General features: G+C 38.5%; 1 protein-coding gene across 5 annotated transcripts in view; it reads left to right on the plus strand.

Moving 5' to 3' along the window:
* The window catches only part of KYNU (kynureninase), a 996,465-nt gene that overhangs the window by 210,621 nt on the left and 762,672 nt on the right, over window positions 1-23,172 (plus strand). For all 5 annotated transcript variants that reach the window (XM_085647553.1, XM_085647551.1, XM_085647555.1 and 2 more), the window contains exon 3: window positions 1,364-1,484. In XM_085647553.1, coding sequence (XP_085503679.1) covers window positions 1,364-1,484 — 121 coding nt within the window. The remainder of the gene's footprint in view (window positions 1-1,363; window positions 1,485-23,172) is intronic.

Consider the following 23,172-nt stretch of genomic DNA (forward strand, 5'->3'; position numbering starts at 1 on the left):
CCATTTGAAACAGTGTTGTGGATTTTCCCTCTCATTCATATCCTGGATAGAAATTACTCCTCCATTTAACAATACAAAAGTGTCTGAACCTATTCATTGTGCGAATATTTCTGCAAGCACTAATTCTTTAGGCCATCAACCCAGGCATGGAATGATCACAATCTTCCCTCATACACAAATTAGCTGACAATCGAGATTTCACTATAATGGTGTCACATTCCATGTGAGAATATATAACTGCCTGTAATTCTTTGCGTGATGGTTTTAATAAATGTAACTATCCCCTCCTAATCATTTCTTAATACTGAAAAAGATGATATCGTCTGAATAACTTTTGAAGATGCAGAATTTAATACACTGTGAAGATGTTTTCTACCTTGAAATCTGCATTTTGTCCATTTTGATTTTCACAGTCTAAAGCACTTCAACAATAGCTACTGCAAGGTAACAATTCCCCATAGGAAATCCTAAGCTGTATATATGACTTTTTTCTGATGAACATGGTAACAAGGGTTACCAGCCCCATCAGAATTTTGAGATCCGCAGAAGCACAGCAACTGAAAAGTCCATGTGAAACTCTTTTTAAAAAATGATGAATTACTACGGGAAAAGATTATAGTATTTTTGATAACCCCAGAAATTCCACAATTCTCAGAGGATCAACAGGTATCAAAATGTTCTATTGGTAATTAACATGCAAATCTTTAGCCAGTTTGAACTACTTCTTTTTAAATTATATATACGTAATATATATACCCCTCAATTTTTAGCCATACAGTTCAATAATTGACTGGATTCCTGATCTGTGTGCATCTAAAACACAGAAAAAAGAGTTTGTTATTCGAAATGTTTTTCCATAAGCAATCCTTGTTTCTTGTCTGAAATCTAAGTAATGTATAATTCTTCAGAATGAAGTCTGACTACTATTTCGACAGTGGTTCATCCATGTATCAGTCACAGTACATTTTAGTTTAATAAAGTGGATTTCTTATGGAAACATCTGTCTTGTCAGCATTAGATTGTTCTAGTTTTAGAGACTATCACAAATTAAAATATCAGTTTTGTTCCATCATTATAAACAAGTAGTTTATACTGAAGTCAAACAAGTCATAGTCCTGCCTGCATTTTTCTTGATTTATTTTGTTTTCTCTATCTAATGTCTCATCTTTTTTTGACGGGATATTAATTCATATCTTCTGTTAATAGTATATGCTGAAATAGGAAACCAAGTTATGGTCCTGCCTGAATTTAAGGCATTGAGGTATTATCTTTAGGCCTATATTGTGAAATTAATTATTGTGAACCTAAATCCCAATGAAATACCGAATATTGTTACAAATATCTCATAATATGTTTCCTTTAGCTGACCCTACTGTCGCTAACATTGAAGATGACTGTGTATATCTTTGTGGAAATTCACTTGGACTTGCACCCAAAAAAGTTAAAACGTATTTGGATGAAGAATTGGAGAAATGGGCTAAAATGTAAGTAATTTCATGAAATGATTAAATTTCTCTTGCAAGTTTTATCAGTGAATTCATTTAATTTGTTAGAATAAAGTAATTTTTTCCAAGACTTTTTAACATGTCGGACAACACTTGGCTGCATTATTATCAAGTATTTATGTGCTACAACTAATTCCATCTAAAATATGTCTATTAACATATTAATGCTAAAAAGAGCTGTGCACTGGGGAATGTTTTGTAAGCAAATGAAATGTACTTCATATATTCTACTAATTGCAATATACATGCAAAGGTTAATAAAATTGAGCAAATTGCCCGGCGCTCCCAGTATGTGGGGTAGTAGTAAAGTGTCAAGAGAAGCCAAGAAAGGGGGAAGAACTGCACCCTCAGCCATCACTGTGGTGCCACTCCTGCTGAAAAGTGTGTCATTGTCCTGCAGTGTAGGAGGCTTGCCTGTATGCGCCCGGGCCACATCCAGGCGAAGCCCAGGCCAAGGGTGGGTCCATTCATGACCGTCAGTGACTGCAAGAGCCTCTACTGAGCCCCACCTCTAAGTTGTTACCCCTTTGATCTGCCTCAGCGTGAAGAGCTGAAATAATCTATAATCATCAGTGAGTAAGAGAAAAGGCAATCAGAAACTGACAGGTGGAACTTGTTAATACCCTTGACTAATTCCTAATGAGGGCTGCAAACATCTTGTGAAAGGAGAGAGAGTTGACTTAGTGATGCATCTCATTGGAGGAGGGTAGGATAGGTTTGGACTTAACTGCAGCACCCCTGTTTTGGGATTTATTAGTTCAACTTGAGTCAGTAGAGAATGTGGGCCCTCTTGCAACATCCAGCAGCCCTTCGTTGAGCCTTTGTGAAGCTGGTTTATCACCAATAACAGAACCACCAGTTAAAAGAAAGAAGGGGTCATAAAGTCTAAGGTGATGAAGGTTTTTTAAAGGGACCTACACACATAAACTGTCAAAGACCATAGGCCCAGTACCGCCTGGAAAAGACAGTTTCCTTAATTGTAATGATGATTTGTGTATGCAGCTTGAAAATGGGATTTCTTCTTTTTTTACAGCCTCTAGTGCCTAGATTGAGCAGTATTGAAAAGAGCTTATCTGTGCTGATTCAACAAGGAGCTGTAATCTGGGTTGTGGTTAAGAGTTCAAAATCAGTGGCTCTTTGTGATCCATCAAGGAGCTACATGGCACTGGGTGATGCCGTGGGAGAAAACAGTAGAACCTCCTACCCCAATCCAGCTGCCAGAGGGAATCAGATTATTCCACCCAGACAATCCAGCCTTCATTGAGGCAATAGAGGCCTTTAAATCCCCACCCTCATAGATGCATGTAATGGGGAAAGAGGACATGGGAGGCTTTTAGGGAAGGGTTAGGCAAAGGTGGGAAAGAGTACCAAAAATTAGATCTTCCCCAGCCGTTAGCCCATATGTCCTTGCCTTGGTCAATGTCCAAGAGCTGAGGGAGGGTCAGTTGGAAACAACAGAGTGGCTTATGACCAAAGCACTCCATTGGATGACAAGACGTGAGATGCATAGGTGACCTCAATAAAATTGTTATGGCAAGTTGGGAGGGTAGGCCCATCCGCAAAGATACTAGAAGGAATAGGACATGTTACAACGCATCGTTTTACAACACATGCCTTTACAATGTGGTTTTTACATCGCAGCATCCATTACAACGCATGATTTTACAACGCATGCCATCACAACGCATTTTTAGAAACTACACTTACAACGCATTCCATTACAACGCATATCATTACAACGGATACCATTACAACGTAGAATACTTTTAGGTCAACAGTAGGGTAAGTGTTGGATAGTGTAGGGGTAGAAAATACTATTCCCACTCCAGTGAGTGCAACAGTAGGGAAACTGTTGGATAGTGTAGGGGTAAAAATTACTGGTTCCCATTACTTACCTTATAATGTGTTGTAATGGCAGGTGTTGTAGTGACATGCGTTGTAGTGGCATGCAATGTAAAGGATGTTGCATTGTAATGACTGCGTTGTAAAGGTAGTGCATTGTAATGACTGTGTGGTAATAGTTGTTTCCCAATTAGAAGGTGATTGGATACTTGTTCATTTTAACTGGTGACCTGTTAAGGGAACTTCCCACTGCCCCTGCTCTGGTCACACAAAGGTTTGTTCTTCCATTTGGCTATTTTTATAGACCCACAAATCCATCAGTGTTTGAACTGAGGGGGGAAAGTACTACCATACTCCGAACTACTGTGTCTTATAATTTAGGTCTCGCCAGGTTTAAAATGAGGGTTGAAAGTCGTTTTGGCCCTTTGATGGATCGAGACTCTTGCGATTGACTAAGTACTATCCATTTAGTCCCCCTTTCGAGCAATCAACAAGAAGCAACAAGACCGGAGGGGATTACGACAAAAGGTGTAGGAAACTGCAACCTAAAAATAGCAACTTGGAATGCTACAGGTCTTGATCAAAATCAGGGTAATGCAGATTGGTTAAGTATAGTAAGCGAGCAGGATATTTTTTGCTTCCAGGAGACTTGGGCAGTACACCCAATTTTTCTAGATGGTTATTGCTCTTTTCAACCTTCAGCCGTCCCTGCCCCGATGGTAGAGCGAGGGACGGCTTTGTTATGCTAATGCCTAAAAGTAAAAAGGTTTCACAGCTCCTGCCCATATCTCCCCACTTTGTTATGTGAAGGCTATGGCGATTGGGACTGGTTACTGATTAATTATTATAATAATAATTTTGGTGGGAATATGATCTGCGGTGGACCTTTTAGAAAAGGAGGTTGATGCCATTTGTGAAGCCTATTCAAATAAACGTATTAACATTGTGTGGTTTGGTGATTTTATTGCTCATTGCTGTAAGTACGTGTTGAACTCTGTGTTGTTTAGTGGATGAAGAGGGAGTGGTTATTCCCCACTTCATGCATAGTGATTATGGTGATCTGTTAAATAGGGTGTCAACAACTAGAAATTTTAAGGTAATTCATAAGTTATTTGTGAAGATGTTTGGGCAAAATGAGCATGGTTCAACTATAGAGTTTGTCGTAGTCTCCAAAACCCTGCGGGGGAAAATGACCCAAGCCAAACCAAAATTTGCTCACAGCGATCATGCAGCGCCCTTTCTATCCATGCTATGGAAGGGTGTTAACAAATTTGTAGTAGAGGAGTCCCAAAGGGCAATTCTCGCTAGAAAGAATGGATTCCTGCTAAAATGGGATAAAATCAATCGGGAGAAGGTGGTCCCACTGATACTATCTAAAAGGTCTGCGGGAGGAGATGATATGTCTAGACCCTGGTCTCCAACCAGAGACTAAACTGACAGCCTTTACCGAGATACTGGGTGAGGTCAAAAGCAATTTGACTGAGACTAATTCCCCCAAGGACATTCCACCAGTCTGCTGGTTTGATGCAAAATGTGCAAAGACCCAAAAAGACTCGCATAGCACACTAAGATCTTCTACAAGAGACCACAGATTGCTTAAGGAGTTACACAATTCATATAGAGAGGCCCATAAAACTAGGCTAAGAGGTTTAAGGGAGGAAGCTTGGAGGGATTTCTCCCAAGCGGCGATTTATAAAAACTGCAAGAATTTCTGGCATGTGATAAAACGCACCCTTCCTTAAAGAAGATACTGACTCAACATTGGATAGTCATGTCAGGGAAGATGCATGGGAGGCTTATTTTGGGAAAAGTATGGTACGGCTAAGGGGCTCCTGACCTCCACACCTACAATAATGCAGGTAATATCGAAGGATCACCTGGTGTTTGAGCTGGCAGAGATGAGGAGTGGGTTGGCAATGTAGTACTGCCAAGGTTCCTGATGGGGTTACTATAGATTTCTTTTTAGACCATTAAGAACTATGGGCCCCATTGTTGACTAATATCTTCAATGCAATCTGCAAGGTGGGTCCCCCCCTGCCTCTTGGAAAACTACCATAATAATCCCCATTTTTAAAAAAAAGGGGATAAATCATCACCTCATAATTATAGACCCAACTCCCTACTAGAGAGTACTGCAAAATTGATGGGGCGTTTATTGCTGAATAGGTTGGAGGACTGAGCATGAGAAAGTAATATCCTGATACAAGTGTGGTTTTCAAAGGGACAAGGGGGCTATGATGCAAAAAAAGGAGGTAGATCTGTATGGCTTTTATGGACTTGTCAGCCCTTTTTGATTGTGTAACCCACCCAAAGCTATGGCCGATTATGGAGGATAGTGGCATAGCTGTTGCTATGATTAATTTAATTTGCAAGATGTACTCACAAGCAACTGCATGCCTGCACTATGGTAGGGATGGGGAGTGTACAAGTGGGGTGGAGGCTGCACTGACAGGGTCCCCTACGGACGTCCCATCTTTTATTCAGCCTCATATCCAATATTAGTATATGCAGATGATGCTGTATTAATAGCAAGAACGGGTTGGCCCTACAGAGATTGATAGAGGCCTAGCCAGAGTTTATGAAAAGCTTGGAGCTCCAGATTAACAAAAGCAAAATCTTTTCTATTGTTTGCAGGGGCATGTTCTAAGAAATTCCAAGTATTCCATATAGAGTCACATAAGTTGGAGGTAGTGGACACATTACCCTATGTGGGGGTTCTTTTCAATTATAGGCATTCTTGGCTAAAGATGGTGGCTAACAGAGCTCTTGTAATGGAAACAAGCTTGATGGATTTTTTATTTTATTTTATGAAGAAGCTAGGGTCTAACCTATTGAGGCCATAAAAAATGGTATACAACGCAAAGACTATCACCTCTGTAACATATGGGGCAGGGGTTTGGGGGATGGTGGCAGTTCAGGCTGGACTGTTCACATGAGGAACAGGGTCAAGACTGATTTGCATATGGCTGGGTCTGAACTGGGGTGGCAAAGTGAGCTAAAGAATGATGATGGATTCAGCCCAGATCTGTGACTGGGGGTGAGTGTCTGAAAAGTTTAATCTCTCCGTTCATCATCTACTTGTGTTTGCTTTGTTTGCCCTAAGTTGACAGGGTATGCCCAGGCGTGGGAGCATTGCTCACTTTGCCACTGGATTCAAGCTAGCCTGGCTGATGAGGGGTGTTACCCCGATACCGGTCCCAGGATGCTAGTTCCTGATCCAGGGAAGACCTGGCTTGGCAGTTTGGGATGGACTGTTCCTAGGAGGAACAGAGTCAAGACTGATTTGCATATGTCTGGGTCTGAACTGGGGTGGCAAAGTGAGCTAAAGAATGATGATGGATTCAACCCAGATCTGTGACTGGGGGTGAGTGTCTGAAAGGTTTCAGTGCTCCGTCCATCATCTCCTTGTGTTTGCTCTACTTGCTCTAAGTTGACTGGGTATGCCCAGACGTGGGAGCATTGCTCACTTTGCAACTAGATTCAAGCTAGCCTGGCTGATGAGGGGTGTTACCCTGAAACCAGTCCCAGGATGCTTGTTTCTGGTCCAGGGAAGACCTGGCTTGGCCGTTCGGGTTGGACTGTTCCCAGGAGAAACAGGGTCAAGACTGATTTGCATATGGCTAGGACTAAACTGGGGTGGCGAAATGAGCTAAAGAATGATGATGGCTTCATCCCAGATCTGTGACTAGGGGTGAGTGTCTGAAATGTTGCAGCGCTCCGTCCATCATCTCCTTCTGTTGGCAATAAATTATCTCCAACGTTTAGAGGACTGATTTATCAAAAGGGTATTGGCCCTTCCTCATAGTTGTTCCAACTCTATTGTCATACCAAACTAGGTTCCCCATACCTCTCCGATGTTATTAAGCTTGTCCCTATTTTATTATGGCATTCAATTTGGAGGAGGGACACAGCTAATTTAAATCAGAGCGTTATCAGGGACTGTTTGTCTCTGGATAATGCTCATAAGATGGTTTGGTTGCAGTATGTGAAATGTACATTGAGAACACTGGGGCTGGATGAATCATACGTAAACCCAACTGGTTGTGCAACCATCTCTATAAAGAAACTCAAGGCAATCTTTTTTTATGAAAACTGTTTATGAGAGAAAGGAGGAAAAAAGAGCAAAATCGTATGTAAGGCTATACTTTATGAACCCCTCCATCTTGTGAGGTGAACACTCATATTTAGAGTTTGCGACAAACCTCCAGCATTGTTTTATTTGGGTGAGGTTCAGATTAAATTTTATTTCCCTAATGAATGGCTTCCAATGTAAAAGATATTCATTAGATGATTTATCAGCCTGCCCCTGTGATGGAAAGACAGACCAGTCTGATCTTCACATACTGTTTTTTTGCAGTTTTTATAAAATACAAACCATGAAGAATATTCTCCCTCTGTTTAGAAAATTCAATTTTAGACGATGCTGACCAGCACTTTATTTTATCAAAAAACATAATGATTCATTAGTATGTTTTGCAATAGCTTTGTTTCTTTGGTCTTCTTGGAAATATAGGAAAGCCCGTATAGACTGGGAGTCTTGCGGGCTTATGGAACTGATTTCATTAATATATGATGACACTCTGCACTTTATAAAGTTTATATTTATGAGGAAGTTCATCTTGGGAGTCTTGTGGTCTGATTAAATATGACCTATTCAAAATGTTGATGGTATGAAGCACTTTATAATGCTCTCTGACTGTACTGATGGCCTCATCAATATTTTTAAATGTTTTTTTAATTTGGTTTTATTCATGTACTAGATTTATACAAACTGTGTTCACTGTTTTTACCTTGTGTAAAAGCTTTGGAAACATTGAAAATAAAGAATCTCTGATCTGAGCAAATTAATTTAATTCAGAACATAATAAATCCTCGTTTCAACATGTGAACAGTTTTTCCTACCAGTAGCTTTAATCAATTCTTGGGCACTTATGTACTACCTTACAACAGTCAAGGGAATGTGCCTTTTCTGTTTTCAAAAGAAATATATTTTAGTGTTTGGCTTCTGAGGATTCAGTGAAAACATGTCAGTCATGGGCGTCATTCAGCTGCTATTCTAGCAGCCACAAGAAGTGCTGCCAATGAACTTTGTGGCAAAGGCAGAGGAATGTAGACATTTTCAGTCACACTAAGACCTTTATTCCGAGATCTAAGCTTCCTCAGTTTGACCAATAATGACAGTTACCAGTAGAATCAGAAAAACAACAGGTGAACTTTAGAAGAAAGAAAGAGAGGGAGGAAAAAGTGTTAGCAAATTAGGACAAACAAAAAACAAGAAGAAAGCGAACGGGAAAACACATTGAAAAGAAGGAAAGAATACGATAAAAAATGAAGACACCCTACTAGTTTTTAAAGATTCCATGTCTATTGCTATCCATAAAGAAGTGTTAACTTTGATTTTCGCAGAAGTAATTTGTGTTTATAAACCAAGTAATTTCCTAACGCTAACGACACGCATTCAAACGTACCATATTCATAGCCTTCGCTAATGTGCTAGCAGTCTATGAATAACAATTATATATTGAATAATGGTTATTTTTGTTGATTGTGAACCCATAATGTATCTTATAATTTGTCACTCTGGATGTCTAGGTTCTAAGGTTCACTTGGGACACTGAGCACTCTTTCAACTGTATTACAGTATAAATATACTATTTGCACTAACAATATTTGTCCCCTACACTGTGGTCTGTATTATCGGTCTTCTCTTTCAGCGGTCATATACTGTCAGATCAATACTCCACAGGGTCGGATTGATGCACAAGTATGTCCATCTGTTGATAGCATAAAGTCTTTATGCTGTAATAGCACAGATCAGTGGAAGGATGGGGCAGCGGGGAGGGAGACCTAAACAAGAGAAGAAAACAAAGAAACACACCATCAATACATTACTCTGAGAGGTGTTTCACCTATCTCTCTTTTCCTATCACTGTACTAGTATTAAAATTAAACACATGTATAACTTACCTGTAAAGGAAAATAACATTACAGGGGAGCACATCATAAACACACACTCTCTCTCACTGCAGCGGATCTCTGACATATTATCGACAGACACATTATCGAACTACACAAATATCGCATCAAATATATCGACATCAAAATATCGACATTGTATACTTATTTAAAAAACGACACTAATATCGACACTACAATATCGAAATACAATTATATCGATCACACAAAAATCGCACACATAAATATCGCAATACTAAATATCGACATGAGTAAATAAATATGACACATGTCACAAATATCGATAACCAAAATATAGACATCAATAATATCGTTTTGTTTAAATATATCGACAATTCTAACACTAATAAAACCAATATTTTAAACAACATAAAGACAATATTTTCCCAAAACATACTTTTTTCAAATGAGATTCTACTTAAACATAAACATAACATTTATAGCGATCTCAATATTTAACAACATAATAAAAAAACACTGAAATAATTATCACATTGGCATTTCGAACACATTTAAAAAACATTCACTACACATTATAAACAATCTTTTTATATATAATGATTTAAAACTCTCCTCCTTTAAAACTAAATATACTCTTACTTAGCATTTTCCATAAAAGGAAACCAATTAACTAAAAAAAATTCAAACCATCCAATAGAAAGGCCACATACAGAAAACAACCAATAACATTCAAGAAACAATTTAAAACCACTATATAAACCAATTAAAACAAGTCTTCTACTGTGCCTTAAACCAAAGCATTGAACGAAGAAGAAACTCTGCTAAACAGAAGAAACCTACATCCTACTACTATTCTAAAAACGTAAGTAAATATTATTTTCTAACTAAACTGCCAAATTAAACTAAAACACTAATTTATCTTTACTCAAATAAATAACTAACGTATATATTCCATCTCTTTATGTTTCCACTACAGATTTTACTCCAAACACCGAAAGAAAATATTGTACCTAATGTATTTTGTGTTTCTATGGGTGATGTGGTTAAGCAAAACATACGTTCTAATGATTGGGATGTTCACGCCATTAAAGCACTATTTTCAGATTTGAAATATTATGCCGCTTTTGATGCTGAAGATTTATATGAAAATGCGGCTAATTATGCAGAACAATATTGTTTTCAACATTATGGCAATCACTTTCTGCATAAAGCAAACACTTTTCGTAATTTTGTAAATTTTACCCAATGGGAACACTGTCCCACTCCCTCTTTCGGCAGTTCACCTACATTAGTTGATAAGTATACTTATTTTACTGATTTCATTGTTTCCAACCCGGCTTCCTTTTATTTTAAGGTTATGCCTGAGTCTGCCACAAAGGTTAGGCTCACACACACCAAGTTACTTTATTCTAAGTCCTTTATGGACGAGTTGTCAATCAAAGGTTATGATCTATGGAAGGCTACTATTGATCTTAAATCGGTTTGGTGTTCCAAACCATGGCAGGTTCAGGGAACTGAAGCTTTGCATCGTGCCTATCTTGTACCAAATCATATGTGGTTTTTAAATTCAACCATCTTCCGAACCACCTGTTTAGGATTGGACACTTCTAAACAACTAAAGTCACCTTCTGTGCCGGATCTGGGTGCTTACCCCAATTGGGATAACCACACAGATCTGTCCCTTCCTGCTTTGCAGTCATTGATTTCTAATACATCTTTCAATATTTCGAAATTTAGTAGTGATGGATGGTTAGTTTGGCAAAGCAGTTCAGATACATGTCAACGTCGTTTTCTAGGTCTGAAACCGGGGTATACTCAGCAACGAGTGGACCCTCGGTTTGAGTCGTCACATACCGTAACTACATACTCTGTAGGAAAGTTATGTCAATCCTGGCTGCGACATTCCACCTTGGCATCTGTCAAAGTTCATTTATCAAGATTACATGACAAAATAGATTTGAATGATTTTGTTAAAAGTCCTGTGGGTGGCAGATCCAAAAGGTGGGCATATGCTATTTACAACGAAGTATGGAAACTGTCACAAATAGAGGCAGCGTCACGATTGAGAGCTATTGATCAGGCTAATATGGAAAAGGTATTAGCAGTTATTGATAACAGCATTAGCACTCTTTCTTCCCGTATTTATACATTGGACAATATTGTTTCTTAAATTGCTGATATTGTGCATGATGATGTGTCTGTATTGTATCATGGTCAAAACCAGTTGCGTTCTGTTATGCAGTTTGCATGGACATTACAAACGTTAAAGGCAGGGAAGGTCCCCAGGGACTATTTGAATACAACATCTTTATTTCTTCCCTTTAACCTTACTGAAAAACAGCAGTTCATGTCCATGAAAGATGCTACATATTCATTGTTACATATTGAAAAATTAGAACCTTTACCTTTCTCTGTAGCGGAATTGGATACAGGCGTGTGGTTATTACATGGGTTGATCACTCTCCCGTTTGCGCTTTTCAAGTTTACGTCCTGTATGACACACTATGCTCTGGGTAGATATGAACAGCTGGGCACCGCTTTCATACATGAGGTTTCGTCCCTCCCTTTTATGTATAGATGTACAAGGGACGGTACTGAGGTTTATCTGACGGGTGAGGAATGTACAACGACACCTGATCACTCTGTAGTATGTAGGCACATTCAGTTACACGGTGCATGCAATGTACAATCTCCAAATTTGGCCTGCGTCCTGAAAGGTATCCCAGTGCCAGTGATTACGCCATCTTTCACGCTGCTTGCAAACGGTAGTTATTTAATTTTGAAAAATGAAGCTTGCTGCGGGATGTTAGTGGGAATCCCTTACATAGTGACTGTATCGCAGAGAGTTGTCTGCTGCAATAATGTTCTATTTCCACCCCCGCATGGACGGCTGGATGTTTCCATCTGGCCTTCGATTCCGACCTTGAAGGCAGAGTTCAACAAGATGAGCAGAATAAGGGCGCTATTGTCCCAAAAGGAGGTGCCATTGACTTCCTCCCGTGAAACATTTGTCCTTCACGTTGCAAATACGCGTACTGAGGTACAGACACTTTAGAATACTGACCTCCCCCTACATTTCGGTGCTTTGATGCAAACAATTTTCAATGCCTCGTCCACGACCGGCCTGGCTAATTTTTTTAAACTTGTGGGCTCGGGCCTCGTGACCTCTTTCCAAACTATTTTTGGTGTGATTCCGGCATTTTTTCATTCTATTTTCTCGAGCATCTTTGGAGGTGTCCCGCTGATTCTGGCGCTTGTGGCAGGAGTGCTGCTTTTACTTTTCATACTGCGAAATGGCTGCTCTTTCTGTGCCACACGACAACCTGTCCCGTCTGCATCTTCTCCGTGACAGGATGCTTGAATATTATGGTACGCTGCCATTGGCGACTTTGAGCCTGGCGTATGGATTATCCTTCAGGTATTCCTACTTCACCTGCGTACAGCCAGTCTTTCACTGCCTAGATTGTCCCTTTGAATGGCCTTTGGATTTCTGCTTAACCAACACGGTGTCTCCGGTGCCGGATTATGATCAACTGATGAGGCCCTTAGTGTCTCACGAGTTTGCCTGTTCTGGTGTTCGGATTATGGCCTGTGGTGTGGCGCATGGTATCCTGGGTAATTGGGACATCGCAAGAGCAGCCTATGATTTCTTGAATATGAGCTATCTGGAGGAACAATTCGGTTGCCCTCTGATTGTGCTAGAGGCTCCGCTCATTGAAGAACATGTATGTTCCTTTTCTTTGATTAATTGGATGGCTGAAACTTTTCGTGACTCTGCAAACGATTTCTTGTTGGAAGCAGTGGCCACGTATGCTGCATTTACGTTCATGGATTGAGTGAACTGTGGTCCGCTAGGTTTTTTCTCCCGTGACTTTGGACTGCTGTCCACAGCAACATTTTTAAATTTTTCCCATCACACGTTTGTGGTTTTTTTGTTTTTTCTCCCCTTTTCGGTTTTCATGTTTTCGGCTTTTGCCTGAACTATAAATTGTTTATTAATTGAATACGCCTTGTTCTGCTGTGTCGAAACTGAACTTTGCATTCTCTTTTTTCTTGCCTACTGTATAGTGCTTCGATCAAGGGGGCATGTAGTGAGGACTCCCTTAATATGTACATACATTGTTAAGTTAGCATAACCGCGTTAGATGTTAGAAAGCCATCTTGCCGCTTTTGCGCACGACACTGCGTTTACATGTTATTGCTTAAACAAACAGCTGACTCGAGCTTTGCCTCACACGGAAGCAATCTGTTGTTACCATCCCGAGCTCTGCGCAGCGACCTTGGTCTGTACATGGCGTGACAAAACAGCCTGGTTTGTTAGACAATGCATGTTTTCTACTCTAGGTTGATCGACCCACTATTTAGACATAACACACAGGCAGCTGTAAATACCTGAAAGTTGGTGCTTTTAATAACACAGACATCATGTTTATTATGCAGACCGAAGACGAGCCTTCCTGCGAGAAGACTCCTGATGCTCCTGTGATGTGATTTCACTAAGCTGATCTTTGAGGTATGGGGTCCCCTATTCAAGCCTAAGAGACCTTCTATTAGCATAATAATAATATTAGCTTCTTAGTAAAGGGAAGGTGGTATTATCCACTGTCATTATAATATGATCACCCCTTTTATATTCTATGGTATTGTAACGATGCTGATGGTTTTGATTTTAATCATTTGTCTGCTTGTATTAGCCAAAGTACTGCATCTTAGGACACGTGGTCTATAAAAATAAACTATTTTTATTTTCACCGTGTCTCTGTTGATTCTTGTTGTGGACTGATGTGAGAATAATATACGAACAGGTATTTCCGATTCCCACCATTCCTGAGAGTATACTGAGTCGCTTGTTCTGGGCTGTCTTTTCATTAGGATCTCTGAGCCTAATCTCGGATAACGAATGGGACACTAATACTAGCCGGATACTGGGTTCTGGGTTCTGAGGTGAGTTTCTGGTACACCATAATTCACTGAGTTGGCAGTATGTGCTGGACACAGAACTTAATTAATTTACTATTCCCACTCCAATCTATATTTAATTAAAATAAATGCTGGACACTGAACTTAATTAATTTACTATTCTCACTCCAACCTATATTTTCTTAGAGTATGTGCTGGACACAGAACTTAATTAATTTACTATTCCCACTCCAATCTATATTTAATTAAGATAAGTGCTGGACACTGAACTTAATTAATTTACTATTCTCACTCCAATCTATATTTAATTAGGGTAGATGCTGGACACTGAACTTAATTAATTTACTATTCCCACTCTAGTCTATATTTAATTAAGATAAGTGCTGGACACTGAACATAATTAATTTACTATTCTCACTCCAACCTATATTAAATTAGAGTAGGTGCTGGACACTGAACTTAATTAATTTACTATTCCCACTCCAGTCTATATTAAATGAAGATAAGTGCTGGACACTGAACTTAATAAATTTACTATTCTCACTCCAACCTATATTTAATTACAGTATGTGCTGGACACTGAACTGAATTAATTTACTATTCCCACTCCAATCTATATTTAATTAAGATAAATGCTGTACACAGAACTTAATTTATTTACTATTCCCACTCCAATCTATATTAAATGAAGATAAATGCTGGACACTGAACTTAATAAATTTACTATTCTCACTCCAACCTATATTACATTAGAGTAGGTGCTGGACACTGAACGTAATTAATTAACTATTCCCACTCCAGTCTATATTACATTAGAGTAGGTGCTGGACACTGGACTTAATTAATTAACTATTCCCACTCCAGTCTATATTTAATTAAGATAAGTGCTGGACACTGAACTTAATTAATTTACTATTCTCACTCCAACCTATATTTTCTTAGAGTATGTGCTGGACACAGAACTTAATTAATTTACTATTCCCACTCCAATCTATATTTAATTAAGATAAGTGCTGGACACTGAACTTAATTAATTTACTATTCTCACTCCAATCTATATTTAATTAGGGTAGATGCTGGACACTGAACTTAATTAATTTACTATTCCCACTCTAGTCTATATTTAATTAAGATAAGTGCTGGACACTGAACATAATTAATTTACTCTTCTCACTCCAACCTATATTAAATTTGAGTAGGTGCTGGACACTGAACTTAATTAATTTACTATTCCCACTCCAGTCTATATTAAATGAAGATAAGTGCTGGACACTGAACTTAATAAATTTACTATTCTCACTCCAACCTATATTTAATTACAGTATGTGCTGGACACTGAACTGAATTAATTTACTATTCCCACTCCAGTCTATATTTAATTAAGATAAGTGCTGGACACTGAACTTAATTAATTTACTATTCTCACTCCAACCTATATTACATTAGAGTAGATGCTGGACACTGAACTTAATTAATTAACTATTCCCACTCCAGTCTATATTACATTAGAGTAGGTGCTGGACACTGAACTTAATTAATTAACTATTCCCACTCCAGTCTATATTACATTAGAGTAGGTGCTGGACACTGAACTTAATTAATTAACTATTCCCACTCCAGTCTATATTTAATTAAGATAAGTGCTGGACACTGAACTTAATTAATTTACTATTCTCACTCCAACCTATATTTTCTTAGAGTATGTGCTGGACACAGAACTTAATTAATTTACTATTCCCACTCCAATCTATATTTAATTAAGATAAGTGCTGGACACTGAACTTAATTACCTATATTACATTAGAGTAGATGCTGGACACTGAACTTAATTAATTAACTATTCCCACTCCAGTCTATATTACATTAGAGTAGGTGCTGGACACTGAACTTAATTAATTAACTATTCCCACTCCAGTCTATATTACATTAGAGTAGGTGCTGGACACTGAACTTAATTAATTAACTATTCCCACTCCAGTCTATATTTAATTAAGATAAGTGCTGGACACTGAACTTAATTAATTTACTATTCTCACTCCAACCTATATTTTCTTAGAGTATGTGCTGGACACAGAACTTAATTAATTTACTATTCCCACTCCAATCTATATTTAATTAAGATAAGTGCTGGACACTGAACTTAATTAATTTACTATTCTCACTCCAATCTATATTTAATTAGGGTAGATGCTGGACACTGAACTTAATTAATTTACTATTCCCACTCTAGTCTATATTTAATTAAGATAAGTGCTGGACACTGAACATAATTAATTTACTATTCTCACTCCAACCTATATTAAATTAGAGTAGGTGCTGGACACTGAACTTAATTAATTTACTATTCCCACTCCAGTCTATATTAAATGAAGATAAGTGCTGGACACTGAACTTAATAAATTTACTATTCTCACTCCAACCTATATTTAATTACAGTATGTGCTGGACACTGAACTGAATTAATTTACTATTCCCACTCCAGTCTATATTTAATTAAGATAAGTGCTGGACACTGAACTTAATTAATTTACTATTCTCACTCCAACCTATATTACATTAGAGTATGTGCTGGACACAGAACTTAATTCATTTACTATTCCCACTCCAATCTATATTTAATTAAGATAAGTGCTAGACACTGAACTTAATTAATTTACTATTCTCACTCCAATCTATATTTAATTAGGGTAGATGCTGGACACTGAACTTAATTAATTTACTATTCTGACTGAAATCTATATTTAATTATGGGATTAGTAAAATTCTAAATTATATTTAAATTTTCAAAATAATCTTTTTTTAAAATTAAAAAATATATAAACATTTTAAATTAACTTCCCAACCTTATCCCCTATAACCCAACATTCCACTCCTAAATTCTAAATATAATTTACAATTTCAAAATAATTTTTATTAAAAATTAACAAATATATAAAAAAAATTTAAACACTTCCCACCCTTATCCCCTATCAACCAACATCCAGCTCCTAAAATTATTTGTAATTTTAGAAATTTAATTTACAATTTCTAAATATTTTTTTTTAAAAATTAAACATTATATAAACATTTTTAAAACACTTCCCACCCTTATCCCCTATAAACCAACATCCCGCTCCTAATAATATCTGTAAAATTCGAAATATAATTTACAATTTCTAAATAAATTTATAAAAAAATTAAACAATATATAAACATTTTTAAAACACTTCCCACCCTTATCCCCTATAAACCAACATCCCGCTCCTAAAAATATTTGTAAAATTCGCAATTTAATTTTCAATTTCTAAATTATTTTAATACAAAATTAACAAATATATAAACATTTTTAAAACACTTCCCACCCTTATCCCCTCTAAACCAACATACCGCTCCTAAAATTATTTGTAAAATTCAAAATTTAATTTACAATTTATAAATAAATGTATTAAATAATTAAACAATATATAAACATTTTTAAAACACTTCCCACCCTTATCCCCTATAAACCAACATCCCGCTCCTAAAAATATTTGTAAAATTCGAAATGTAATTTACAATTTCTAAATATTTTTAATACAAAATTAACAAATATATAAACATTTTTTAAACACTTCCCACCCTTATCCCCTATAAACCAACATCCCGCTCCTAAGATTATTTCTAAAATTCTAAATTTCATTTCCAATTTCTAAATTTTTTTTTAACATTTTTAAAAATATATAAACATTTTTAAAACACTTCCCACCCTTATCCCCTATGAACCAACATCCCGCTCCTAAAATTTTTTTTACAATTCTAAATTTAATTTACAATTTCTAAATAATTTTTTTTTTAAATTAACAAATATATAAAAATTTTTAAAACACTTCCCACCCTTATCCCCTATAAACCAACATCCCGCTCCTAAAATTATTTTTAAAATTCTAAATTTAATTTAAAATTTCTAAATTATTTTTATTTTAAATTAAACAATATATAAACATTTTTAAAACACTTCCCACCCTTATCCCCTATAAACCAACATCCCGCTCCTAAAATTAAATATACATTTCACATTTTAAATAAAATTTTCGAATTAAATTTTACAATATTTAAAAAAAATTAATTAACTTTTTTAAAACACTCCCCACCCTCATCCCCTATAACCCAACATCCCGCCCCTAAAACAATATAAATATTTCTCATATTATATACATTTTAACTATTTATACAAACAACTTCAAAATATTTACTAAACATACAATGACGATATTTTCACATGTCGATATTATTACTAACGATATTACTTACATCGACATATAAGTAAAAAAAAAAAAAGGATATTTTTCACATCGATATTATCTATTACGATATTTTGTACATTCGATATTTTTGACTCGATATTTCTGTCCCTCGATATTAAAAAGTCGATATATAGACTGCTCACCCACTGCAGCATGAGGATATGACCCATGGAGTAGAAGCCACTGAGTAAGTATATGCTGTAACAGAAGAATGACATAAAACACATATATATGTATCTGTAGCTCAACCAATGAAATGTATACCTCCATAATTACTAACAACTGATAGAACCTCTGTGCCTGAATCTCATACAGTTTCTACCTACCCAATAGAATGCCTGAACACGCTTCACAGCGACTGTTTGAGGGAATCAGGGACATCTCAACCAGCTGAGCGGAAGAATCGGACAGTGTTCACAGTGCGTTTTCGGACCACCCGCGAGTCTTTACATATACCAATAGTAACTGCCATTGTGCACAGTAAATATTAAGTATCCTGTCTATTGTCCACAGGAACCATTGCCTCTCTGTTACATATTAATTGCCCTAGTTCCTTGTGAGTAGGGTTGCCCTTGTTCCTTGTATACAATGTTTTTATATGAAACACTGTCAATGATGTACTTGGGATAATTATCTCAAAATCATGTAATTTAAAGAGGTGTATGCTTAACAACAGTAACTCTCCTACTTTGTATTGTGTAATAACAGTCATGCTGATTTAAAACTTGCAAACGCAGACATATTTATTGAAAGTTATGGAAAAGAGAGTTTGTAATTAAACCTTTGTGGCTGGGAATGAGTACGCTAGAACTCATCATTGAGCTCACTGCCCATCATTCAGTGTTGTAACACCCAATTTGTGGCAATTTTCCACTCATATGGAGACCTTAACCTCAATCCAACCTACCACTAGCACATGATTCTTCTCAGCCATTTTATTTATGCCGTCACTTGAAAGCATTCACTCCTCCCCTAAATACCACTTGATCGGCATCTGTTTTGCAAACTCACTGCCTATGAACCATTAGCAGCTGGCCCTCTGAGCAGTAATTGTTCTGGACAAAGGAATCATTTCAAGTGGATGGTTATATACCTGTGTATGGTTGGTTTGGATGTATTTCTGTGAACATTGACAGAGAAAATGCTTGAGGTGAATTGTGTCGGTTATTTGGATTAAGGGCTTGAAGTGTAATAAATGGCAAAAACTTTGCTACAGATTAAAACATAATATCAAGACCCTCAATGGAGAAATGTGGGCTGTGAATAGCATTATGATAGCAAAGGAAGCTTATGTATGATAGTAGCAGTACTTTATTTAATAGGGCTGTTAGCACATGTGCATGCTCTGCACAAGCATATTTGCTGTGCAAAATTACTAGTGAGACAAGCACTGAAGGCAATGACAGTTAACACATATTCAAATTCAAATATGAAGGAGGCAAATGAAATCATAGAGGGCATAACTATGTTAATTTCTTCCCTCAAGGTTATTGTAATGCACATAAGTAATGTTTAAACTGGTAGAGAAAATTATACAGATTTGCCATATTTAAAATGAAACAAATCCTTCAGGGAATATGTTAAGACTTAGATTTACTCCAGTCACCAAGGCAAATACAAAAGAGCCATAGATGAAGGCCCTGAATAGCACTCACAATTGCGACTGCCACCAAGGCAAACACAAAAGGCCCATTCATAAAAGCCCTGAATAGCACTCCAACTTGTGACTGCCACCAAGACAAATACAAAATACCCATTCATAAAGGCCCTTCAACTGACTTATACAGAATACCTTTTGCAAATGTGTTTATTGTAATTTCCTAGCTTGGTATTTATACTGTTGTAGAAAATATTGTGCCAATGGCTTCAATTTGTCTGCTTAGACAGCCCTGTTTTTTGTCCACTCATCATGCCTGTGAATATGGCTGGTATTGCACCATGGGAAAGTTAGGGAAGAATAGCAGTCACAAGGAGAAATAGTGGGTGTACACATGGGGAAAACAAATGAATCTGGTGGTGCCCAATGTGATGGGACCCACACACACTTCTCTTTGACGTCTTTCCAAAGTCCTGTTGGCCACAGTTTTCACCCCCAAAAACGAACACACCCACAGGGTGGTAACAATCCTTAGTGAATGAGAAGGGCACCTCAGAAACGAAGACTGGCACATTTAAAGATGTCTGTTGGGAAACCTAACGTTGTCACTGTTAGAGCTGGCCCTTTTTGCCAGGCTATCCCCAAATGTTTTGCCGTCTTCCTCCTATTTTTCCTGACACTCTTTTTGTTGGCTTTAGGACTTTGGGAACTTTATCACTGTTAATCAGTGCTAAAGTAAATGTGCTCTCTACTCTAAACATGGTGTGATTGGTTTACAACTGTTTAGCAAGTCACCTGACTTGAGTGGTGGATTCTGCCTGGCTTAGGTACATACCCTAGCCAACGAGAAACCCCATTTCTTACAGTCACCAACTCCCCACACACATGGATCCTCAACTCTACTAAAAAAGAATTCAAAGAGTTCAAAGTATGCATAGCCAAGAATCAGTTAGCAAAATCCCATCACCCACTGGAGCAATTTCAGCCTGTTTTGTGTAGACCCTCTGATGTGATTACACCTCTGAAACTCGATCAGACTACAATGGTGAATTACCATGCTCAAGGCCCTAGTAAGGGCAACAATGGAGACACTAGGAGTCAAGGACAAAGGAGCTAATTGAGACTGGACCATCCCTGGGCTCCACACATTGCTGGATGATCTAGAGTTTTAGACTCTCTTTATTACTCTGTAATCATTTTTAAATTACACTGTTCACTTTTAAAATTTGATTACTGCAGTTGTTTAGTGTTAAGCTACCTGCACGTATTCTCGCCCTCAATACCAGCGCGTACTGCCACATCCTTGCGCTTGTGGAGAAGGGGTCCGGCCATCTTGGGTGAGGGAGGGGTAGCGCTGCAGCTGCTCGACGCCTCCCGCCCTCCCAGAGTACTTAATCAGGCGAGTAGCGCTGCGCGCTGACTTCGCATTTGTCTCTCCCCTGAGGCGGAAGCCGGGGGCATTACTCTGTTGTGTGCTCATTTTTAAATTACACTGTTCACTTTTAAAATTTGATTACTGCAGTTGTTTAGTGTTAAGCTACCTGCACGTATTCTCGCCCTCAAGACCAGCGCGTACTGCCACATCCTCGCGCTTGTGGAGAAGGGGTCCGGCCATCTTGGGTGAGGGAGGGGTAGCGCTGCAGCTGCTCGACGCCTCCCGCCCTCCCAGAGTACTTAATCAGGCGAGTAGCGCTGCGCGCTGACTTCGCATTTGTCTCTCCCCTGAGGCGGAAGCCGGGGGCATTACTCTGTTGTGTGCTCATTTTTAAATTACACTGTTCACTTTTAAAATTTGATTACTGCAGTTGTTTAGTGTTAAGCTACCTGCACGAATTCTCGCCCTCAAGACCAGCGCGTACTGCCACATCCTCGTGCTTGTGGAGAAGGGGTCCGGCCATCTTGGGTGAGGGAGGGGTAGCGCTGCAGCTGCTCGACACCTCACGCCCTCCTCACACCGGATATAAGGGTATGAACATCCGTCCGCGCAGCGGGCGCACTGGCGGCGCGCCGAAGGCAAGCCCGTCTGCGCCCGTCCGCGCCTGGCCCGCTCCAAGGGCCATGACCCCTGCTCCGGTCTCCTCACATCCTAAGCTAGTCTACTCACGTTCGGCTTTGATGAGGCTTCAACCAATCTCCCCCTCTCAATGCACTAAACACGACTTCCTACAGATAACAATGGCTGCCAACTTGATCTGCCCCCATTGCAACACTATGATCCGTGTCAACAACTCAAAGGCGCTCTTTAATGTGCAATGTGATGTAAACAAAGTGGTTATCCTTATGGCACTCATTAATGCGCGCTCTCTGGGCAAACACAGCCAAGTAATAGCAGACCTTATTACTGACAATAACTTAGATGCCCTGTATATTACGGAAACTTGGACGGATGATTCCTCGGCACCTGATTTTGTAATGGCTGTCCCTCCCGGCTACAAAGCCTATCGACAGGATAGGGTTGGCAAAAAGGGAGGGGGTTTAGCTATTATAATAAGAGATCGGTTTGAGGTCCGAACAGCATTCATTCCTGCCACCTCATGTGAAGCCATGCACTTTAACATAACGTTCACAGCCCTCTTCAACTTCAAGGGAGTGCTCTTATATCGTCCCCCTGGGACCAAAGCAGGTTTCCTCACTAACCTTAGCGCAATTACCGAATCGATAGCCAACGAAGAGTCTACCACATTGATGGGTGATATGAACTTTCACCTAGAACAAGTGAATGATAGGGACACCGCCGCCCTTATATCAGACCTAGAAATAATGGGCCTCAGACAACTGGTCACCGCCTCCACCCACCAGGCAGGAAACACGCTGGATGGTATCTTTTCCAACGTAGAGGGCCTGCACATATTAAATATTCTGCCCATGTCTTGGACGGATCATTTTGCCATATTCAGCGGTCTGACAATAAAGGAACCACTGAGGAAGAAGGTTACACCTACTAAGCCACGCGCCTTTAAAGTATGGAAGAGTCTAGATCAAAATGAACTCAAAACACTACTGGACAAAACTCGTCCAATCCTATCCGATGATCCCACTATTGCCACCTGTCAATTCCATGATTGGCTTGGTGATGCCACAAATTTCCTGGCACCCACCAAGCGCCATT

Source organism: Triturus cristatus, chromosome 3_2 (genome assembly GCF_964204655.1).
Source record: "Triturus cristatus chromosome 3_2, aTriCri1.1, whole genome shotgun sequence".
Taxonomy (NCBI): domain Eukaryota; kingdom Metazoa; phylum Chordata; class Amphibia; order Caudata; family Salamandridae; genus Triturus; species Triturus cristatus.